Below are 25618 nucleotides of genomic sequence, written 5' to 3'. Positions count from 1 at the left end.
TTTTCGAATCACCATCAAACCTTGCACGGATGACATGTTCAAGTATTTTTTGGACATTTAAAATTAGCGACAGCCATCATTTGTTGGGGGAATTGCCGGACATTAATTCAAGACATTGAACAATTAATGACCTATGTGTTTTTTTTTTCAGGCCTGTCAGATGTAATAAAAACGTGGAACTGTAGTTTTACATTATGTCTGACTGACTTCTTCATGATAAAGTCAGTTTTCCTCTGTTCTATATCGATCGTATTTCACCCTGTCGCATCACTGGTCCATTGATTCAGTAGTCATCAAACTAGTCAGGCTTGTTCAAGGAAAGCAATTTCCAAGCTGTACAAAAGCCAGGTAACATCATAATTTATCTTCCTGTTATTTACAGTAAAATTGCACATGTTCTTAAACCAGCTAAGACAGATTCGTATGGGCTATTGTAGTTAATTAGTAGTAGTCCACAATTCTTGGTAATGAATTCATTTAAAATTATGGCCAAAAACTGATTCATCTTCATGCTGAATATGAACGCCTGAACGTGTAACCACATCACACGCGAGAAATTTTCCCTCCCTGGGTCTCGATTTTGAAACCGTTTATCTGCAAGGTTTGTATGTACACAGGTAATGAAGATCTTTTCTTACAAATTTACAATAATAAACTGTCATCAACTATTGCTTGTAAGGAATTCTCCACAGTTAATCAATATTGACAAGTTCATAAAGAACTAACCAATACCATGTAGACATTTTGTTATTGGGTAGTTTTATTTATTTCAGATATAATTTGCTTGTTCGAATTGGGTTCCTCACTTTGCATAATTACACTAGACACGTAATTCCATGACTACAAGGCTGATAAATATGCATGAATTCACCGTGTGTCCTGTGATGACCTTATTTGACAGGCCAAAATATGTGCTAGATGGGTGAACACAGCTTATATGTACCGAAAAGATAATAAAAAAATAAATAAATAAATTTTATATCCGATAATCACTAAACCGTGACACGTTCAAGTGCAAACGATATGCAGAGGCGTGTGCTTACTCGGGATCGTGTTTATGTCCTGACTATATACGATTTTTTCCCCTTTGTGAAACTCTAATGCGACGCCTGTTTCAGTGATTCCCGCATGGTAGAGGGAAACACAGAGAAGAGTGTAACGGAAAAAAAACTACTGTCTGATTCCTGGTGAAAGTTACTGGCACATCTTTTAGTTGGTTACATATGCGTTTCGGAGACTGTGTAGGTTTATAATTTCAGAGGCTACAAAGCCGTAGGAAATGAAAGATGTCATTTAGAAGGACATTCGGGTTTTTAGATTATCTGCGCAAATAGTTTTCAATATATACTGTTATTATTGATACCCACGCTGGGATCAGCAGCTTTGGTCTCTCCAAAATGGCGCTTGATATAGAATCGTTAATACAATCCGTTTTACTTACAACTGTTCTGATGCGAGAGGCGTATTCTAGTGGGCATATATTTGTATGAAGTCAGCGTTCTATGAAAGCCTGATGCTGCCATGCTCTTTTTCAAATACGTTACCCAAGTGACAACAATATTAGAACGACACTGTGAGATTTAGTCAAGATAGGACAACCAGATTTTGTTACGAGATTCCATCGAGAGATATGTCTGAATCTCGTGTTGTCAACTAAATCTCGCACTCTCGCTCGAATCTCGTCTGTTCGTTCATTTCTCGACCAAATCTCGTCTGAATCTCGATGAAATCCCGTCCAGTACTTAAAATGCTCGAAAAATGCTACTTAAAATTAATCTCGTCAGAATGTCGCCTATATTCTTAATCTCGTTAGAATGTTTGCGGTATAATTGAAATAATTGATCTGATCCTACTTTACACATATTTTCATACCAGCCTGATGAGAAAGCGACATTCTGACGAGACTGACACGACAGCGTGAGATACGAACGAGATTCAGACGTGATTTAGTGTACAATGTGAAATTTAGTCGAGATTATGTCGAGACTTAGTTCGTCTCCTGTTGGGAGCCCGAATGTCGCTTTCCTCAAGCTGACTTACAAGTCATAAGCTTGAAAATTCAGATCACTGATCTCGAGGACACCGCAACATTTTGACGAGCTGTAGAATATGGGCGATAGTCTGATGAGACTAAGTCGAGAATCAATGCACTGTGCGATATTTGATCTAGATTCAGAGGCGATTTGGTCAAGAAATGAACAAGAAGGTAAACTTTGGATGAAGGCGCGAGATTTAGTCGCCAAAGCGAGATTCAGATGCATGCCAGAGATTTACACGAGATTTTCGACTGAATATCGTTGGAGAATAGCGTCGGAATGTCGCGTTGTTTTCCTAAACTCGAATGAATCTAGACTATCAATCTGGTACTGTATATATGTATAAATGTATATAGGTCTATAGTCAGAATATATCATTGTTGTCTGATGGTGAATGGTCAAACGGAGAGATGAAATGGTCAAACGGCATTCTCTCGTTATCCATCGAGTGAACTTTACCCCTGATACACAGTTGTAACGGGTATCATCTCAATCAAACAATAACTTTGCCATCTGTTCGTTGTTAACATTATTCAAGCTTCATCAGCATAACTTCCACATCCGATTTCAAATCTTTTTAGAACCTCTCTGGTTACACATACTTCGATACTGTTAAGGATCCCGGTCAAACAGAATTTGAAAAGCATAGATCAACGCAAATTCAGCCGAATTTTCGCTATTATTTTAAAATAGCCCAAGTAATTACCTTTCATAAATTATCAGTCTCGTCTATACACGCTTTACCGTTTAAAATCTGTAAAAACAGTTCATAAAACGTATAAAGCAGGTCGCATTATAACTTTTTCTTACATTAGAAATATTCTAACACAACAAAATAGTACAAGGAGTACATTTGCTGGAAGACAATAATTTGAGCTATTCTTAGTAAATAAGGAAGTTTTAATTTGAGAACGAATTCTTTCTTCGGAATAGCCTTGAGAAATACGCATACATGCAAGCACTTGGAAGTTTGCAAACAACCGAATTCATTACATAAAACATTTTGACTTACAGGAAAGGTAACTCTTTGTAGTCGGTATAGAGAAAAGTGGAAGTAAAACTGCATAAGGCACATGTATATGACCATGCATATGACAGCCCGTAGAGACGATTTGTACTGCATGAGGTGTATAATTTCTACACTACCCAGTAAGTTTGGGCAGAAAGAATATCCACTAGTCCGTGACTTTTGGCACATGAAGCTTATATGTGGTTTATGTAGTGCTGTGATGGTTTCTTAATATCCAGTGAGAACATATCCTGCACCAAATCAGAATTAAAGCTGGGCTTGACCATTAGCATTAAATATAGATGATTCAGTTCTTCCACGTCTTTCCTAAAATATTATTTGGGCGAAACCTGAAGGATGTATATCGTGTTTATGTGTGACTGGTGAAAATGTGCATATTCATAAGTGCTAAAAAAGATAGATTTGAGTTCAAAGGCTTTAACTGTATCGCTTCAAGCCGTTTGTTTGTCATACTGTCATGGTCACTTTGTTTCTGTTGTCTTGACAGGAAAGAAAGAATTCGAAAAAACATGATTAAAGAATAACAAGGGATTAAGGCGTATAGATGTTGGATAGTCTGGACGGGGCCTAAAGTCTCCTCGTCTGATTCATTTAGCGATCGTGCTTGATGTTTGGGGGACATCTGTCAGTGGAGTCACCTGAGGGTAGCTAATCTAATATACCTGGGTAACAGGAGCTATTGATCTAGCGGCCGTTCCCACATCACGGAATCCGCGGTTCCAATCTCAAGTCTCCCATACAATGACCGACATCAACTGAGGTCAGGAGAGAGTACTTGAATAGGTTCAGAAAGACGTATCTCTATTAGTCAAACCTGGTACAGGTGTATTGCGTAACTCAGACCGTTAAATTAAAAAACAACAAATTATTTAACTTTAATTATTTCGGAACGGCTCACTCTTTGTGAAAACGCTGCGACTGTCAGGCCCTGATGTACATAATAACCTTTCTCTATTGCAAGTAGAGAGCGCATACATTTTCTAATTCATAATGATAAACACCATAATGACTCAGTGATGTCACAAAAGCAAGTCGCCTTTTGAACAATGGGCGGTGATGTTTTTTTGGAGTGACAACTGTTTATTTGAAGCCTTGTTTCTGATACTACCATGTCTGAAATTGTTTTTAACTTTGTCATAACATACTAGTAACCTTAAAAAATGAGATTTATTTTATGTCTTGTAGCTATATGATCTAACGAAACTATGGTTCCGGAATTCAATGTTAGGAAATTCGATTATAAAAGGAAGACAATGTGGCCTTCATAAAGAGACAGTCTTGCAAAGGATTTGTCGCTGCTTGAGGTGCCGCTGTCACTTCTTGTTTTAGTGGCATTTAGAAGTTGGCACGGAAGTACACTGGATAAGGCGTTGCTTATGGATTTACAACTTCTTGGTTTATTGTCACGACGTTTCGATACAGATACTAGCGTCGTTATCAAGTGCTGCTAGTATCTGCATCGAAACGTCGTGACAATAAACCAAGAAGTTGTAAATCTATAAGCAATGCCTTGTCCAGTGAATGTCACTTCTGTTATAATCATTATACGGTATATGTCACCAGTGGCAATGGAGTTAATGAATAATCTCGAAAACAAACTATTTATTGAGTCTTATGAATCTAAGAAGAATTCTGTCTGCCTATTCTGTGCAATAACATTGAAATGCAACGCATTCACGCGTGCAGATTGTGTTTATTGCGCGTGAATGGCGAAGAGCAATTTGGTAATTGCAGTGCACGATGAGTGATCTTATAGATACAGCTGAATACAGGCGACAAGTTAAAGACACGGATACCTACATATGCACAGTACACAGGTGAATGTCTTTATACAGCTGTCTATTGTAGATGCTATTGTACAAGCGTGAAAGTGTGAAGAAAACCTACGACTTAAAGACACCATGATTTGATCTGGGAGATCCATGCAGACTAATAACTTGTGGCTACAGGTAAGTGTAGTTCTGCCTGAGTTTGAGAGTCCGGGGACACAGGTCTGTGTCCTTATCATGTTAGGTTACTATACCGTGGGTCAAGGGTCAGTCAGGTGACCAAGGTATAGACGGCGTGTCCAGCAGAAGGCCTATGGCAGGCGCAGCGTAAGTACTCATATACAGCATACTGATAAAGAGAATCATTTGAGCCGAGTTTAAAAGTTGTCTTCTAACGCAATATTACATTACATATATCTGTCGAAGGCTACTTTGCTAGTGAAAATGCTCATGATAAAGTTCCAAATACATGGATACGCTTGTAAGGCTATGGGATTCGGGTCACGGCGACCCTCATTTTCAAAACAAGTCCTTTTATCGCCTGTATTTCAGACTAAGCTGAAGACGATGCGCTATATCCTCAGGCTCTAATAAGATATCGTGTAAATACCTGGACAGTGGTAAAGCAGTGTGGAATGGAAGCTAAAGCTGTACACGATGTCCATGCTGCGTGCATGGTTCGAGAATTGTTAGGATTTTTTGGAGATAAACACACGAACTAAGGGGAGTAACTTTGTGAAATGACATTGAGGCTCCTCAAAACGGTCAATGGTGCTTAAAAAAAAGTATGGCCAACGGCTGTATTAAAATTTTAGGATCCAGGAGCCACAGAAAACAGGATAAAATATAATCTATACAGGGAAATAAACAAAGACTTATTAAAAGAACAATGATTCCCACTGAATAATATAAAATTTCTGAATATAAACTATTTATAATACCCAAACTCCACTTTTCTCATCTCTTGGTGTACGAAAGCTAAAACGTAGAAACCAACTTGCAGGGATGGTCGCTTCTGGAAAAAATCGGCGGCCAGTCACTTTTTTCTGCATGATATATTGTGATCCAGGATAGACAAGGTCAGAATTTTTCACTGATACGTTGGCGGTCCGTTCGAGGTGTGCAGGAAGCCCAGGATTGCCCGTGGTAAACTATCGGCCTTTGCCAAGTTGCTGACGAGCTTTCCCAACCGGGAAGTTTATACATATGCACATGCACTACGCTGGTTGGAGTCAAAGAATCTATGCAAGGAGCGTTACAGATGGCCACACGAACGAAGAAAGGGGACACGTAAAAATCTCAGTCATTTCTGATTCACTTCCGGCTCAGCAGATTTACCCATTTCCGTATATAGGATCTGGGTAAATGAGTACTTTATGATTCGGGGGGAAGTGGGGGGGGGGGGGGGCTGTCTATGCGTTTCTTGACATACTTTTCCATGAGTACTACGATATCGGTCATTCGTAAAGCAGACGGTGGCGTTCGTTATGATAGCAATGGGAGATTTATGCTTGTAGGCCTAGGCCTATTCCTGCAATTCAACAATAAACAATTTACGAATGGCCTACATACCGGTATAATCCAGATAAGATTTATTGCAAAAGTTACCGGCACCCATTGTTTGCTGCCCATTGTTGGTTTCACCAGGTATCATGAATGTATATGACTATTGCCTTTTATGATTTCGAACGTGTAAATCATCGGCAAAACTGGCTACCAGAGGCTAGTTGAGGGAACGAGTTGTTTGCAAGCGTGTTTGGCAGCTTACGTCTGGGCTGGGGCTATAAAAGAAGATATGTAATTAGCCCTAGGTCTGGCCGAATGAGAGCAGGAATTCGCAAGGATTCCTCTAAATGTGACAAACTACAATGCTTGCACACGATGCATGCTCAGGATGTTAGATCAGCTATGCATGTGATTTACTACGTGTTAATTAAGCCATGTTTCACATCATGATATTTAGATGAAAGAATTGGACTAAGCAAATGAGAATAGAACAAATTGCATTTCATGCACGCCGCGTTCAAATCCGGCTAACTTTAAATTTGTTTTGAATCACCCCGCCATATCCCGAAACCTATGGTGCTTTTTTCTTTCGTTTATTATTATTTTGTTTAAATCGCTAGGCACTAGTTCAGTCCCAGCCTCTGGCGAGAAATCCTTGAAATTCCATTCATTGTTCTCTGTTCCTTTCTGGTTATAAGCTGTCAACATCTCTCGTAGGGTGGTCTTACCGTTTTGGTGGTCGTATGTGATGTTCGTTGGAAATCACTTCGCTTTCACCCATGTAACACAGGCCTATACATCTACATTTGTCGTATCATTTAAGTATTTCATCAATAACTCATGAAACACAGCTGGTCTGCTCTCTGTTGCAAATTTGTACATCCATAATGACGTGTACCAGGTGTACACAAATTGTGTAGCCTACTATGTGGAATTTAGACAGACGTCATAATCGCGGCAAGTGCTGGTACATGTTATTGTACAGATGTGTTTCACAAATTGGAAAAGTTTTTTTTTCATAAGTTATGTGGATGTCGTGTTTTGTCACAGTAGTGTGTACTACTGCTATATAGGCCTACACCGTAGTTTTCAGAAAGTCCCGCGGTTTCCTCAGCCCATAAAACTAACGGACGTTTTATAGGTGAAATACATGTATTGCTGATCAGGCCTACAGTGTTAAATCCTAGTCAAATAGAAACATTTTTTTTATCTATTTTATCTACATGTAGGCCAGACTGTCATTACGATTAAACTGATAACACTATATAGTAAATCATAGTTCTGTCATATCTCGATTTCACTTGTTGTACCAATACATCATGCAGTATATTTGATCAAGTCCCAGCATTGTGTGCAGGTCTGCAGTGGATACTAGCCGGGAGCTCATAACGTGAACTGTAACACGGGGATCATGGCCAGGTAATATTGGTGTTCACATACTGTGCCGAGACAGACATTTGGTGGGGCCAGCTGCCAGTGTGTAGACCTAGATGATATGCCTGTATATCTTACACGTCATTTGTGCTGATCAATCACTGGTCGAATTATATAGTCATTTACCGGTATCTGGTTTGATGTGTCAGGCTGTACTCGTGAATTTTCCACCCACGGAATGACGTTCAGCTAGTTCATGTGTGTAGAAAATAGGAGAAGTCCGAATAAACCTACTGGTATCCGTCAAACCTCCTGAATTAATGCCGAAGTTGGTTCAACAAGAGCTGGATTCGATACTGCGGCCTTTTTGGTCAAAACTCATGTGATAAGTTTGTCTGTATTGTACATGTAGGGATGTACTTGAAAAAGAAAGTGCTTAGTAGCATTTTTGTATGCTACTAGGTTGCCATGAATGTACGCAGATCTGTTGTTTCAGAGTTACTCCCCTTGTTCCAAACCTTGACGTGCAGGATGATCAGTTTGACGGGGTTATCGTGGTGACAGATACTGTGGACAAACTAACTGGTAACTTACAATGTCTACAACGGCCCCTGAAGGAATACGGAGAGGTGAGTACGGTGGTCCAGGTAATCACTGAACAGGTGTAATGCGTATATGAAGAATACATTGATAAATCCAAACATGCACAGGGTATGGGCGTAATCTTTTGTGATAGAAGAGATGCAGACGGTTTCTTGTTGCACTGACTGGTCAACGAGAGTCAAACATTGATATTAAAGATTGATCAAAAACTTCACCAGTGATGGACTAACTGATGAAAAACTTCACCAATGATGGACTAACTGATCAAAGACTTTACCAATGATGGATTGGCTGATCAAAACCTTTACCAAAGATGAAATGACTGATCAAAGACTTCACTAATGATGGACTAGCTGATGAAAAACTTTACCAATGATGAACTGATTGGTTGATCAAAGACTTCACCAATGATGGACTGGCAGATCAAAAACTTAGCACTGATGAACTGACTGATCAAAGACTTTACTAAAGCTTGATTTCACCAATGATGAAATGACGAACAAATACACACGTTCAGGGTTTACATCTTTAAAAGCACACCCTTTGAACATTATGAAAAGAAAATATCAAAACAAATATTCTGCGTCTACCCATCCAGCATTTTTTGTGTGTGTGAGAAATGAAGCCTAACCTAGAGAAAAAAGAAAGTGTTTGTTTCATTGGGAGATGTTCCAGTCACACAAAACATCTGAATGTCAAACAATAACCATTAAATAAACAAATATCATTTGAACAGGATATGCATTCATTGTCAATCCACGTAAATGAATTTCTGCCTTTCATTGCAAAGCTAAACTGGACAAACTAAAACCTTTGGCAATATTTAACATTTAAGACGTGGGTGTGAGCTATGGGTGACAAGCACTTACTGCCACTGAAGAATTTAATGGTCCCCCCTGGACTGTGCCATCCACTCTGTGCCCAGGACGATGAAATTCCTTTGTTAGATATCCAACATGGCTGCATGTGGAAGTCACCAATAGAATTTAACATGTATCATTGAAGACAACATTTCATTACATAACGGAAGATTACTTCGTCCTAATAGAATCCTACTTCTGCGCGTAGGATCTGCGCTATCCATGTGTGGAAATACATCTAGTTTCACACAAAATTACTGGATGTACATCTATAGTACATGCACACCACTCATACAACTGTACCCTTTAATTCCTTAATCAGTAGTTTGGAACAGTGGCAACACTGAAAATCCTGAAATGATGACTGAAATAATACTGAATAACAGGCAAGAGGACCGGACAAAGTCATTTGGTTTTGACAAGCTGCTGGATTTTCAGCACACACACACATAGGTTGTGATCATTGAAAGTAGACCAAAACTGCTGGTCAGTGTATTGGGCATTCCTGAATGTATGACTACATAGCTTTCAGCATATATTAAACAAACGTGTTGAGAAGATTCAGGCCATCCAAATATTGTAGTGGGACTGATTCTCAAAAAAGGGACTCTGAATTTTTATTAATTGGGATTTTGATTTTTTTTCTTTTTACCATTAAAATCCCAATCTTTATCATGACATTAGCCAGAATGAAGTAAAGAGAAACTCTTTATCAAACACCACATTCAGCTGACAAGTCAACACTTGTTGTCTTCTCAGTGGAATGTACACCACATCCAGCTAACACGTCAACACTTTCCATCTTCAAAAGATGGAGTGCATATCACATTCAGCTGACATGTAAACACTTCCTGTCTTCACAGGGGAATGCACATCATATTCAGCTAACATGTCAACACTTTCCATCTTCAAAAGGGAATGCACATCACATTCAGCTGACATGTCAACACTTCCTCTCTTCACAAGGGAATGGACACCACATTCAGCTAACATGTCAACACTTTTCGTCTTCACAGTGGAATGTACTCCACATTCAGCTAACACGTCAACACTTTCCATCTTCAAAAGGGAGTGCACATCACATTCAGCTGACATGTCAACACTTCCTCTCTTCACAAGGGAATGGACATCACATTCATCTGACATGTCAACACTTTCTGTCTTCACAGGGGAATGCACATCACATTCAGCTAACATGTCAACACTTTCCATCTTCAAAAGGGAATGCACATCACATTCAGCTGACATGTCAACACTTCCTCTCTTCACAAGGGAATGGACATCACATTCAGCTGACATGTCAACACTTTCTGTCTTCACAGGGGAATGCACATCACATTCAGCTAACATGTCAACACTTTCCATCTTCAAAAGGGAATGCACACCACATTCAGCTTAAATGTCAACACTTTCTGTCCTCACACGGGGATGCACACCACATTCAGCTAACATGTCAACACTTTCCGTCTTCACAGGGGAATGCACATCACATTCAGCTAACATGTCAACACTTTCCATCTTCAAAAGGGAATGCACACCACATTCAGCTTAAATGTCAACACTTTCTGACCTCACAATGTTACACAGACCATTGTGTTTTGGGATATAAGTGTCTTCTGGCGTTACAGTTGTACTTCTACAACATTCATATGGGTTATCAGGTATGTCTGCCCTCAACTCATGTTGACTTCTGTTGTCTGTTGCGACAGCAAGACGTAAATGTGGTTCAGAGAGCATGCACTCTGTCTTTTTAATTTGATACAATACTAATTTTTGAATGTCCCCTTGTTATGTTTTAATGGTTGGATATACCATTGGTCCTCCTGGGGATGTCATCACTTCTTGTTCTTATGACAAGGAACTTCTGAGATCCATGGATAATGTTACAAAATTCTCAGTAACTGAAGGTTACAACTTTATTTTGATTGTCAGCATTTTCGGTTTTACAGAGAACTGTAAATATATACTAAAAACTTTGAGTAAAAGTATTTTCAGAAAGAAAAACTTTCACAACACATACATGCAAAAAGTGCAAGGAGTGCCGTTTATCTGTAAACATTGACTTTCTTCCTTAATATCGGTAATAGATTCTTCACAGGCTACATGCCTTGATGAACACTCAAAATTCTTTGGAAGTTATTAGGTTTTCAACACTCTCCTTTCAGGAAACCTTTGCTTGACAGAACAGGATACCTTTGCTTTTGTGCCGTTGAGTGAAATAGATTTTAATAACAACCAGGTGTTATGTAATCTATGTAATATAAAAAAATAACTCACATAGATAGCTCTTGTCAAGTAGACTACCGGTACCACAAGACAATTGTCTGATATATCATTATGGAGATACACTTGACTGTAAGTGCTATCTGACCAGGCACAAATTGGTTATAGCTACGACGCCTCGGTGACATTGTAAACAGTATATGGAATCCTACACTGATGACCCTCATGGCCCATGCTGAAAGATTTACCGACTGACGGACAGACAGACAGGGTGAAGTACTGTCGTAGCTTATTCAAAGAAACCTATTGGAGACTGCAGAGTGTGTCAAGGTAACACAGTTAATACCTGACGGTGAAGAGATGTGAATTTCACTGGCGAAAAAGAATCACATTTAACCAAAATGCCACTAGCAGCACCGACTTGTGAAAGCTGTCTAAATTTTGGACTCATTATATTTACAACACATCAAGAGCAAATTATCAACATTCACGCATTTCTTTTTTAAGCCAACACCAGGAACACAGTCCAGTTCCCAAGAAGGTCAAATAGAAACTCTCCTCACATCTGTTAGTGTGCTATTGTATTGCAAATTTACAATACTGTCCAGCTATATCCAGATTAGGGTTTTTATATACCAGTATGTCTATATTTTTGGTGCGATTTACAAGGTTTTGCTTTGACTTTTGTTTTCGTTATGCCTCCATAAATGCTGATTAGCGGGCAATGTGGATTTCTTCTTCAGGTGATCGATAAAGTTTCTTATGCAAAATATTATGTATTTATGCCAGAGGCTGTTGCCACTGAGCAGAGACCAAGGGTTTACATGTTGGCCTACATGATTTTGTAGGTATGGAGATGTGTTTAGCTAAGTATGCAGGCTACCTGGTAATCCTGGAAGTCGTGGTGGTTTTGTTCCTTCGTTTTTGGGTTCGGTCAGTAGCCTATGGGGGTGGAATCTCTTCTCTTCTACGTCCATGGCAAGCCTAATAGTGATGTGATAATATTAATGAGACCAAAAGTCTTTGTGGATTTTTCTCCTGAACCCCTTGGATTTGATTATAGAGCTAGCCGTTATTTATTTATTTATTTATTTATTTCATTGGTGTATGGGCCATCAGTTTGAGGAACAATGGTTATATCCCCCTGAGGTCTAGGTTTTACGCAGTTAAAATTGTACATGTGTGCAGGATGTAAAGCAAAAATGGCTCTGTTATTTCCTCCGGCTCTGCCCGGTTAATTCCAACTGTAAACTACCATATGATAATGATATCTCTATTCATCAAAGGTAGCTCAGTCAATTTACAGTGAAACTGTTCTTCTCCAGGGCTTTCACAGAGAAAACAATATATAGGAATAATGTACTTCAGAGTCCAATCAAAAAATACATCATTATACATAAAACAAGATAAGGCATTGTGTAGGTGGAAAAGTGAAAGTACATACATTCATACATACGAAAAGCAGCAACAAAACCAATAGTGCTGTTCCCAGAACCGACACAATCAGGAGGAGAAATAGGGTAGTTAGAGGCGGCCGATTATTGACCCCTTCCTGTCCCATTGCTGGCTTTAACCCCCCCCCCCCCCCCCCCCCCACACACACACACATGTACATGTGTGAACAATGAGAACAAACAAAGTGAGTGGGTGATGGGCCCTTTCCCCTCATCTGTTTGGTTTGAACAATGTGCATGTGTGCAAGAGTGTTACAGGTACCTAACCTTACAAAAAGGTTTTCTATAATAGTACATCTCAGAATAAAAGAAAAATAAATAATAATAATAAAGAACATTTTAGGGCTTTAACATTTAGATTCTAAACAAGTAAAGTTAAGAGAGATAAGAGGGTATCATCTAGCTGGTTGATACAGTGAAAGCATACATGTACATTTCAGTTGTTGTCTGAAGATAGCTGTGTGTTTTAAGTGTGTGATTGAAGGCTTGATAGAGAAGAGGCTTATTTTACGTTGATTGGGAGGCAGTTCCATAATTTGATGCCTACATGTGTAAAACGTTCTGTCATGTAATTCTGTCATTAAACAGCTTCCCCATACTGAAAAATCATGTTTGATATCACAAAAATCATATCCTGGTACGTTTCAGAATAAGTGGAATAAAATACCAGTGGAAGAAATAAACTGCATGACTGGGTAAGGTAACAGAACTGAAAAGTAAGGAAACAAATTCTCAAATGGCACATTTGTTTATTTTCTTTCTTTAGGTGGATAGTGCTTTCAACAGGGAAGTGGTTATTGTGAAGACTGATGCTGTACCCTCAAAGCGATTGGTGAGGTCAAGGATTAGCTTTTCTTCACTCACCCACACACCCCAGCTCTAGCATATCACAGAAGAAACTGTATGTCTTTGACAAAGCCTTGTTTCAAGTTTTGTAATGTTTCACCTGAGTACAGAAAGCTGGTTGTGATTTAATTTTTGCTGTATCCTAATGCAAATGAAATTCTTGTGTAAATGATGTTGCATGAGGTGGATAGACTGTACTCATGTAGTAACAATGTTCTCGAACGCTGACTGAAATACTTGAAGTTATTTTCAGCAAGTTTTTGACCATTTTTGCTTCTAGTTAAACTCTGTTATGGATGTGCTTCAGATATATGCACCCACTGGACCCCTGAACAGAGATTTTGATGATGTAAGGCGTTTTGGAGATGCAGCTCAGAAAGGAATTAAGAGGTAACAATAAAAAATAAAGGGAAAAATAAATTTTGTTGGGTGATAAGTATGTTTATTTATCTCTATCTTCGCTAAGTTTTCTCAAGCTGTTTAATTAACCTGTGCAGTAGTAAAAGATGATCCCAGCCAGCACACCTCAGGCTGGATGTGATGGATGAGTATTTGTTGATGTATGTTACTGATGGCTACTGTTTAATCCTCAGGGCCCTGCAGGCCGGATGTAAGAAGCCCCTGTTGGTTCGTCCTATTGATGAGAGTTTCCAGTTCGCAGGAAGTGTGGCAACTCTGGGAGCTTTGCATGCTCTCTATGTGGTAAGGACACAGTCATGACAGCTGACAACCTTGTTTTGAAATTCTGTCTGGTTTGTACTTCCATGTAATGCATTGTATGATGTTGGCACACTTGTGCTATCACTGTAATTATAACAATAGTTGTTGTTTCGAAAATTGGCCTGTGTTGGTTCTATCTAAAATTTAGGTTTAAGTATGACATATGAAGGGACTTTAAGATATGAAAATGAACACAGCTTGTGATTTTTGTATTACTGTACCAAATATTTTTACATCTTAAATCTGTGTACCAGTATGTTTATTTCTGAAAATTTGAAATTTATATAACATCAGGACTAGTGAACGAAATGTGCTAGATATTGTATTCTTTCTTTAAATTCTAAATATGAAATAATTGTACAAAATTCATGGCGAAATGATTTTTATTTCAGCCAATAGAAATCCGTGATGATCTTCCTGAGAAAGCATCAAAAGCTGAGAAACTCGGTATTTGGTGTAATGATGAGGCTCGTGTAAAAAATGGAATTGCCGTGGCAACAGCACTGGAAGCAGGAAGGTGCATTTTTTAGAATCTGGTTGGCACCAGCAATTAAACATTGAACGCAATTTTATGAAGAGACTTTACATTCAGTATATGTGTTGTTGTGAACCCAATTTAATGTCCCATGTAATTGTACGTATATTTATGACTTTCCATTTGTTAACCTGATCTGAGATGATCATGAAATAACATCCTGTATTACTTCAGGGTTGCTGCCAGAGACATCGGAGGATCTGATCCCGAAAAAATGGCCGCACCCAATGTTGCAGCGTATATCCAGAATATCTTCAAGGATACTGCAGTAAAGGTATTAAAATATGAACTGCTGCAATCATTGATTGTTTATCCAGCGTCTTACCTGGGTAGATTAATTTCCCTATTTATGTTAGCAATGATCGAATTTGGATTTATTAATGAATAAAAATAGACTGAGCTCTTGGGAAGATGCCTAACCCTGTTGTTACTGAACTCGCTGATCCTAATGTAGATTTCTTGACAGCACTGTATTTGACATACATGTATGTGTAAAATAGACATGAAACACCCCTGATAAATTCATGTGTCATTTTCTGTTCACAGGTAGAGGTAATTTCAGACCTGGCAACAATAGAAAAGGAGTTTCCTGTTTTGGCCGCTGTGAACAGGGCAGCCAGTGGTGAGTATGACATCACAGGCAGGGGTACACATGTGGTATTATGGGTAGGGCTAAGGGGGAGTTGGAGGTTGATATTGCGTCTCTGTGTGAAGGATAAAATGCATTGCACTGGATAAGTTCATTTCTACACATAGCTATTTAGCCTATGCCTTTGGATTTTAGCTTGTAGCATTCCTTGAGAGAAGTGTTGTGCATGTGCACACGAATGTGACACTCTGTTTAACCTCACCACAAATAGTCTCAGCCAGTGTGTCCCCAACCACATGCTGTCACAGCCAGTATATCCTCAATCACATTCTGTCACAGTCAATATCTCCCCAACGACTTTGAGTCACAGGCAGTATGTCATCAACCACCTTCAGCCACAGCCAATTTGTTCCCAACCACCTTCAGCCACAGCCAATTTGTTCCCAACCACCTTCAGTCACAGCCAATTTGTTCCCAACCGCTCCAGTCACAGCCAGTATATCCCCCCAACCACTGTCAACCCCATCGAATATAGTATGTCCTCAACCACTGTCAGCCAGACAATACAGAATGTCCCCAACCACAGTCAAAGCCAATATGTCCCCAGGCAATGGCAAACATCACAGTTCTCTGCCCAGTAAATGCCAGCCTCAGCCCTTATGTCTGCAATACACAGCCAACATGCCTTCTGCCAGAGCCAGTATACTCCCTGTCACAGTGAGTATCATTTACATTATAATGTGTTCCGATTTGATGCAAATCACAGCCAGAACGGAGTTAATAGTCATGTATTAAATTTTGTCATGTGCCCACGTATTTTTGTAGTATGGATGCATTGTAGCACTTGACAAGTGGAACTACCCACTGCTAATTTTTTTCAACAGTTGTGGAGCGTCATCGAGCTAGGGTCATCTTCCTGGAATATGAAGGAGAAGGTCCGATAGACACCACTCTCTTCTTCGTGGGCAAAGTGAGTTGTCAGTATTGTGTTAACAGCTAGGGTAATCCCTGGAAGTCCTGGCTGGAGATAGCTTAGCTGTCTTCGTGTTATGGCTGTATTTACTTGGTACATTGTATATATTTGCAGTTTTTCAAATTTTTACATTTGTGATGGTTTGGAACTTGCAACACTGTTGGTGTTAAACCAGCAACTGAGGGTGATTCCATGAAGTAGTGTTTGGCTTATTAAAGACAGAACCTAAAATCTTGACAGTTTACCTGGTTTGTGGCTCCAGGGATTCCAGTTATCCGTTGTAATGTAGGAGTTGTTAAGATACGAAATTTTAACTAGTAAAAGTGAGTGTTTAAGGGGGCTGCAATTATCCTACCCTAAATCAGTGCTTATATCAAATGCCAAGACATTAAGTCAAAAGGAGTTGGTATCTTCTGGCTTAATGTCACATTGTGTGCCTTGCTGAGAGTATTGCTTCAAAGAAACAGGTTGTTTCATTTGAGCTTTGTGTAATCTTTTCATGTGCAAATGGACAAGTTTTGTTGCAACGTGGAATATAAAAATATACCTCTTGGGTTGCATAGATATAAAGTATGGTGAAGATAAGAGTCTGCTAAAACACTACATGTGTATCATGTATTCCAGGGGATCACCTATGATACAGGGGGTCTGGATATCAAGGCAGGGGGGATCATGGCTGGCATGCACAGGGACAAGTGTGGGGCAGCTGCTGTGGCTGGCTTCTTCAAGGTGAGTTATCAGTGACATACAGGATCTTGAGGTTGAGCACATGAATCTCATGGTACTTTGTGGCATCTGCTCAGCATTGTTCTGTTGTGAGCCATACAGCATTGTTCTGTTGTGAGCCATACAGCATTGTTCTGTTGTGAGAAATACAGCATTATGCAACAATTGGCATGCAGCTGCTGAGCAACACTGCAAAGTTTGAAACTGTCTGCTACTTTGTTGATACCATACAGCCCAGTGTGTTGGAAGTTTTACTGTGTACCTGAGAAATCTCCAGAGGGTAAGCTGAAGACAGTGTGTTTGATTTTAATGTGAGATGTGTGGGAAGATTTGTCAGCAATCTGTGGATGGACGTCAGATCCCCCAGACTCTGCCAGGTTCCTCCCACCATACAGCTGCCATTGTATAAGTGAAATATTCTTCAGTACAGCGTAAAACCACCAATCAAATCAAATCAAAATCAAATAAAGCAAGACCTCATAGGTAGGGTCTTGTAGTCTGAATTGAGCAACAAGTTTATCATAGTCATGAAAAAACCTGCACTGTCATGAATAGATTTCCTTCTCGTAAATTGTCATGAAGAGTTGTGTGTTCTACTAAAATTGAGTATGACATATCATGTTCAACCCTACCCATAACTGGTTAAATGTCTTACGTTATTGAAAACGATAATAAATGTATAGTGTAGGGACATTGTGTGTGTGTGTGTGTGTGTTGTGTGTACCAATATGCAATCAAAATAATCATGTTAACACTCAAACATGTTTACAGTTTTTACCAGTTTGTTCAATTAAGTCATGAGTGTTGATCTTATGAGTTCATCAGAAGTCAGGAATTCTTATTTTGAAAGATCTCTGGCAACCATGAGCTGTTTTTGTTTGGTAATATGTACATGTATCTTGTTACAGATGCTGTCCTTGGCTAAACCTAAAGGCCTGAAGGTCGTAGGAGGATTAGCCATGGTGAGGAACAGTGTAGGGCCAGGTGAGTGAAGAATGTAGGCCCAGGTGAGTAACCACTGTAGGGCCAGGTGAGTGAAGAGTGTAGGGCCAGGTGAATGAAGAGTGTAGGGCCAGGCGAGTGAAGAGTGTAGGGCCAGGCGAGTGAAGAGTGTAGGGCCAGGTGAATGAACATTGTGCGGCCAAGTGAGTGAACAGTGTGAGGCCAGGTGAGTGAACAGTGTGAGGCCAGGTGAGTGAAGAGTGTAGGGCCAGGTGAGTGAAGAGTGTAGGGCCAGCGTAGGGCCAGGTGAGTGAACAGTGTTGGGCCAGGTGACTGAACAGAACATGCAGTTACATGTACCTGTACGTTATTTCACTTTGTGAAACATACAACCATATGTCCCACCCATTCTTTAACATATCTTGGCAGTCTAGTTGTACATAACTACATGTATGTCTGATTGAACACACAGCCGTGAAGATGATTTCTGTTTTTGCACGGTGAATAATACGTCTGAGATTCTGTTCTTGTTTTTCTTGATGAATTCCGTTTCCTTGCTGCATTTAGTTGGGTACTGTTATTCTGTTTTACCCTATTCTTGACATGTAATCCTTTGCCATGTTTGCAGAGGGTTATGTGTCTGATGAGATCATCACCTCACGGGCTGGGGTCAGGATCCGCGTGGGTAATACTGACGCTGAGGGCCGAATGGTCATGACAGATGTTCTTTGCAGGATGAAAGAGAGGGTAAGGGGAAGTAACTCTATGCACAAAAACATATCTGTGTTTCGGCACATTTTATACGCAGGCATGGTAATATGGAGCAAATTTTAATTCTTCAGTTTTTTTATTGAAATTAAACCAGTTAAATTAGTATTTATTTAAACATGTGTAAAAGAAGATCAGAAAGAGCTTCATAATGATGTGCCAAAAATACTCTGAATTAAAAGAAACAAAACATACAGCCAAGTGTCTTTGTTCCAGAATTGAAGGTGATTATCTCCCCTGACATTCAAATATTAATATCTTCATGGGATGAGATGTCCCCAATTTTAATGACATGGGCACAGTATTTGATCGAATTTTAAACTTTGATGGTCGTACATGTGGTGCTGTCAGTAATTTGAAAAGAGTTAAATTATTTATTTCTGAAGCTGGCCTATTTGTAGATTAAAAGGAGATAACCATACAATTTAATTTTAGCACATTGGTGTTGTCTTCTTGATTGAATATTGTAACATCAGCTTTTTTGACGTAAGATTCCTACATACAGGTGGATGTTATGTCCTTGTGAGAAATTTACAGTATTGTTTTGCTATTAATCAACAAGGTGAATGCTTGTTTTTCTCATTATCAGTGTCCTCAAGCTCCTATTTCAGTCCATGTTGAATAATGCACATGTTGAATGTTGTACGCATACATGTTGAATGTTGTACACCTACATGTTGAATATTGTACACCTGCATGTTGAATATTGTACACGTACATGATGAATATTGTACACATACATGTTGAGTATTGTACATGTTGGATATTGTACACGTACATGATGAATATTGTACACATACATGTTGAGTATTGTACATGTTGAATATTGTACACGTACATGATGAATATTGTACACATACATGTTGAGTATTGTACATGTTGGATATTGTACACGTACACGATGAAAATTCTACATGTACATGATGAATATTGTACATGTACATGTGGACTGTTACTGATTTTACTTTTTAGGCTCTTGAGGCAGTCAACCCACAGTTATTCACCATAGCAACACTGACTGGGCACGCCATTAAGAGTATGGGACCAAACTATTCCGTAAGTTCTGAATCTTCTGTATTCTACTATGTTAGGATTACTGTCATGTACTATGGGGGGGGGGAGCTTCTTGCCTAGTGGTTAGCATGATAGCGCAGCACTGTGGCCAGGAGCCTCTCAACAATGTGCTCTCAAGTCAGTTCAAGTCTAGGTCATGATAGGTTCCTCTTCGGTCCCCAGTACATGGGAAGGTCTGCCAGTACGTGAAATGTTCAGCACAAAACTCCAATCAAATAATTAAATCAATCAAGTGAAAAGTTTACAGCTGCTTGCCTTGTCCATTTGATTGTTCTTTGTTGATTTCCTTGTAGCATTATTTTTCTTTGTGGTATTTAATCGCCACAGAAAACAGTGGTTAACTTCATGGTAGTACACTGGTATTAGCGAACAACATTCCACTTTTGCTCTGGTCTGTGAAATAAGATAGACACGATTTAAGACTATATTATTTAAGATGTACATGTTTATACGGTGTTTAAAATTAATATTTCACAAAATTTGCTTACATGTCTGATGTTTTAGATCATTATGGATAATGGCCCAGCAAGGAAGTTGAACACTGCACAGAAAGTGCAGGCTGCTGGTGACATAATGGGTGACCCATTTGAGATCTCCACCATCAGGAGAGACGTAAGAAACATTTTCAGACTTATACGAAATTAGAGAAAAGGACTGTGACATCAATATACATCATATACATGTACCATACCCAATTTAGGCCACAGAATGTACGTGAAATATTTGATGGCTTTTCTAAAGTCTGAGCATTGTTAACAGTTCAGGGAACACTACAAACACCCACCAAGCTTATTGGCATTCATTAAGTTGGCAGCTGCTTAAATGTTAGACATCTTCAATAGTATTCAGTGCTCTGGGCTGTAAATCAGAGACTAGATGTGATAACGTACATGTCACCAATTAAATTATTATCCTATATTTACTTCTCAATCATCATATCATGCATGTCTGGTGAGTACATACACAGGTACATCTAGTTTGTAAGCTTGTAATACAGCCTGATATCACCATACTGCTGTATTCAGAGCAAAAATCCAGTCAGCAGTAACAGTGTCCTTCCTTTGTTGAATTTTGCTGCCTGTTCAGTATGTCACTTTTGAGCTCAATATGGCTGCCTGGTACTGTGCACTACCACTGTTCAAGCTACTGACTTATTGCATGGAGGGAAAAGAATTAGCAGAATTAGAAAAGAATGTTTTTGTTGGATACTACAGTTAGTTCTACCACCTCTCAGCCTTCATGCTGCACAATTGCTGTTGTTTTTTATTGTGAAAAAATGTGCATTTTTTTAAAATAGTGAATTGATAAATTCTAAAAAGTTTCTAAATATTCATTTGGAAGATTGCTCTTGTATGACAGGCTTTGATCTTACAGGAATCCAGCGTTCTACAGATACACTGTATGTACATGTACTTGTACGTCAATAAAGTTAAATCATTGGACAATGTTATCAATATAGAAATTTGTCAGATGATATCTTCTTACATTTACTTATTATTTACCTTGGCAGGATTATGATTTCCATCGTGGGAAGTCAGAGTATGAAGACTTACTGTCATCTAACAATGAACCATCTTCAAGGACAAATAGAGGTCATCAGTCACCATCAGCTTTCATGATTATGGCCTCTGGGTTGGACAAGGTCAGTCAGTGAACTGCATTGTCATAGGTCGTCACTGCTCACATGATAGTAGCAGTTATCAGGTGTTTTCTAGTTTAACAAGAAAGTGTTCTTTGGTTGGGGTATAATTGATAGTAGCAGTTATCAGGTGCTTTCTAGTTTAACAAGAAAGTGTTCTTTGGTTGGGGTATAATTGATAGTAGCAGTTATCAGGTGTTTTCTAGTTTAACAAGAAAGTGTTCTTTGGTTGGGGTATAATTGATAGTAGCAGTTATCAGGTGTTTTCTAGTTTAACAAGAAAGTGTTCTTTGGTTGGGGTATAATTGATAGTAGCAGTTATCAGGTGTTTCTAGTTTAGCAAGAAAGTGTTCTTTGGTTGGAGTATAATTGATAGTAGCAGTTATCAGGTGTTTCTAGTTTAACAAGAAAGTGTTCTTTGGTTGGGGTATAATTGATAGTAGCAGTTATCAGGTGTTTTCTAGTTTAACAAGAAAGTGTTCTTTGGTTGGGGTATAATTGATAGTAGCAGTTATCAAGTGTTTTCTAGTTTAACAAGAAAGTGTTCTTTGGTTGGGGTATAATTGATAGTAGCAGTTATCAGATGTTCTTTGGTTGGGGTATAATTGATAGTAGCAGTTATCAGGTGTTCTTTGGTTGGGGTATAATTAATAGTAGCAGTTATCAGGTGTTTCTAGTTTAACAAGAAAGTGTTCTTTGGTTGGGGTATAATTGATAGTAGCAGTTATCAGGTGTTTCTAGTTTAACAAGAAAGTGTTCTTTGGTTGGGGTATAATTGATAGTAGCAGTTATCAAGTGTTTTCTAGTTTAACAAGAAAGTGTTCTTTGGTTGGGGTATAATTGATAGTAGCAGTTATCAGGTGTTCTTTGGTTGGGGTATAATTGATAGTAGCAGTTATCAGGTGTTCTTTGGTTGGGGTATAATTGATAGTAGCAGTTATCAGGTGTTTTTTGGTTGGGGTATAATTGATAGTAGCAGTTATCAGGTGTTTTTTGGTTGGGGTATAATTGATAGTAGCAGTTATCAGGTGTTTTTTGGTTGGGGTATAACGTGTAAAGGAAACTGGGAACATAATTCACCAAAGCCAAGACCATGATATGGCCAGTCTCAGCGCAAGCCAGCCATCCGATTCAGATTTGTGTGGGCTAGACCACACTAGATAAAAACAAAATGGGTTTACTTTGTTTTCTATTGGACTCGACCTAGATGTGGGTGTTGTTTTAAGCTGGAACCATATAATCTATACACAAAAGCTTTACTTACAAATCTGGCCATCTTGACCATGGTTAGTGATACACCTCCATAAATAATACTAACATTTGATCATTCCTTAACATGGGTATATAATACCAACATTTGGTTATTTCTTGACATGCGTGTATAATACCAACATCTGGTCATTTCTTGACATGCATGTTTAACACAAACATATGGTCATTTCTTGACATGCATGTTTAACACAAACATATGGTCATTTCGTAATATGCAAAAAGGTTTAGGTATTATTACCAGGGCCTGGTTCCCCATAGCAATGGTGTAGACAGAAATGAGGCACATTTTTCAGAGACTACTTGATTCCACATTTGTTTCATTACACCACGGGTTCAATAGACTGAGACATCCCCGCTACATTCTCACGTTTGTAAATTTGTCCCATTACAACATGGGATAGACTTTGAGAAGCCTATGCCATTTTCTCGCATGTTTGTGATTTTGTCTCATTACAACACAGGACAGACTCTGAGAAACCTCTGCCATATTCTCACATGTTTGTGATTTTGTCTCATTACAGCACGGGATAGACTCTGAGAAACCTCTGCCATATTCTCACATGTTTGTGATTTTGTCTCATTACAGCACCAGATAGACTCTGAGAAACCTCTGCCATATTCTCACATGTTTGTGATTTTGTCTCATTACAGCATGGGACAGACTCTGAGAAACCTCTGCCATATTCTCACATGTTTGTGATTTTGTCTCATTACAGCACCTGATAGACTCTGAGAAACCTCTGCCATATTCTCACATGTTTGTGATTTTGTCTCATTACAGCATGGGACAGACTCTGAGAAACCTCTGCCATATTCTCACATGTTTGTGATTTTGTCTCATTACAGCACGGGATAGACTCTGAGAAACCTCTGCCATATTCTCACATGGACATAGCTGGATCCTCAGGACCCTTCCCAGGAATCCCCACAGGAGCCCCTATTGTTGCCTTAGCAACACATTTTGTTTTGAACCGTCTGCAACAAAAATAAAGCCCAGATCACTTGGTTTATAGAAATTGATACGTTTACTTTTCAACAATTTACTGTGTTTTCAGCCAAGGACTTTCCGCATTTTTAACTTCTGTAATCTGCATATGACTCAAGAACAATTTAATTTTGAATTTATCTGTTGTATTTGAAAACTGTGTAGAGCCTGTTAAAATTTATAGTGTATATTAATGCATGTAATAAAAAGTATCCAAGGCAAAATGTGGTGCACTTTTGGCAGTTATAGCATAGCAAAATGTGGTGCACTGTTGGCAGTTATACCGTTGCAAAATGTGGTGCACTGTTGGCAGCTATAGCATAGCAAAATGTGGTGCACTGTTGGCAGCTATAGCATAGCAAAATGTGGTGCACTGTTGGCAGTTATACCGTAGCAAAATGTGGTGCACTGTTGGCAGCTATAGCATAGCAAAATGTTAGAGAACATTAACACTTATACACTGTAAATGCTTTTCCAATGTAAAGGCATACAGTGCTTTACAATGTAATTTTTACTTTTTCTTTTTCTAATCTATAAAATTATGAATTTAAGTGAGCCAAAAGAAGAAAGTATACCTTTTGGGGAAAATCTAGTGTATTAGATATTTTTAATTAATATATTGCACATTGACATTGGTATACATTTTTCTGTGTATTCTTGTTAATTTTAGGAGGAAGCGATGGTTTTATAGCCACGAAAGAAGTCAATAATGACTTGGTGTTTAGGTCTGACAATGATTGGCGAGTCCAGTTGCTTGGAGTCTTCAGAACTGAGAGAATGCCAAAATTAGATGAGGATAACATAGAATCATGGTACTATTAATGTGCAGTTGTTAATTTCTGTCATTATGCGTGTTTTGTGATGTGAACATCTAGACTTCTAATGATGTACTCTATGATGAAAAAAAAAATGGTTCCCTGAATCACTTTCATGGTTCACATGATTTGTTATTATTTATGTAATAATAGGCATTTTATACAGTAACCAAGAATATTTCACTGGTATTGCAGGCTGGTGTGAAGGAAACCAGGCAGAGATAAGCAGAAACCACTTCCCAACAGGAGGTTATCTCAAAGAAAGTTTTCTTTCATTCAAGCAAAATGACATTATTGGTCAGTACTGGTGGACTGCAGTGATTGGGCTGTTCATGCAGCAGTGAATAAACTGACCCATTTATAGACTGTGACTGAGCAGCACAACTACATCACTCCATGATCAGAACTGTGACAGAGCAGCACAAGTACATCAGAACTGTGACAGAGCAGCACAACTACATCGCTCCATGATCAGAACTGTGACAGAGCAGCACAAGTACATCGCTCCACGACCAGAACTGTGACAGAGCAGCACAAGTACACTGCTCCATGATCAGAACTGTGACAGAGCAGCACAAGTACATCACTCCATGATCAGAACTGTGACAAAGCAGCACAAGTACATCGCTCCATGATCAGAACTGTGACAGAGCAGCACAAGTACACTGCTCCATGATCAGAACTGTTTCAGAGCAGCACAAGTACACTGCTCCACGATCAGAACTGTGACAGAGCAGCACAAGTACACTGCTCCATGATCAGAACTGTTTCAGAGCAGCACAAGTACACTGCTCCACGATCAGAACTGTGACAGAGTAGCACAAGTACATCGCTCCACGACCAGAACTGTGACAGAGCAGCACAAGTACATCCCTCCAC

The 25618-nt window shown here is 39.1% G+C and overlaps 1 protein-coding gene across 1 annotated transcript; it reads left to right on the top strand.

The window, feature by feature from the left end:
- The first annotated feature begins 7651 nt into the window (after window positions 1–7651).
- Window positions 7652–24818, top strand: LOC135468452 (putative aminopeptidase W07G4.4). The gene is made up of 16 exons (XM_064746718.1): window positions 7652–7760; window positions 8212–8344; window positions 13622–13687; window positions 14009–14091; window positions 14295–14403; window positions 14814–14938; window positions 15131–15230; window positions 15503–15578; window positions 16430–16515; window positions 17143–17247; window positions 18153–18228; window positions 18815–18933; window positions 19927–20010; window positions 20533–20640; window positions 21539–21670; window positions 23786–24818. The coding sequence occupies exons 1-16, from the start codon at window positions 7753–7755 to the stop codon at window positions 23927–23929; spliced, it is 1554 nt and encodes a 517-aa protein (XP_064602788.1). The 5' UTR covers window positions 7652–7752; the 3' UTR covers window positions 23930–24818.
- The last annotated feature ends 800 nt before the right edge of the window (window positions 24819–25618 follow it).

The sequence above is a fragment of the Liolophura sinensis genome, chromosome 6 (assembly GCF_032854445.1).
Source record: "Liolophura sinensis isolate JHLJ2023 chromosome 6, CUHK_Ljap_v2, whole genome shotgun sequence".
Classification (NCBI taxonomy): Eukaryota; Metazoa; Mollusca; class Polyplacophora; order Chitonida; family Chitonidae; genus Liolophura; species Liolophura sinensis.
This window is presented reverse-complemented; position numbering and strand designations above follow the sequence as displayed.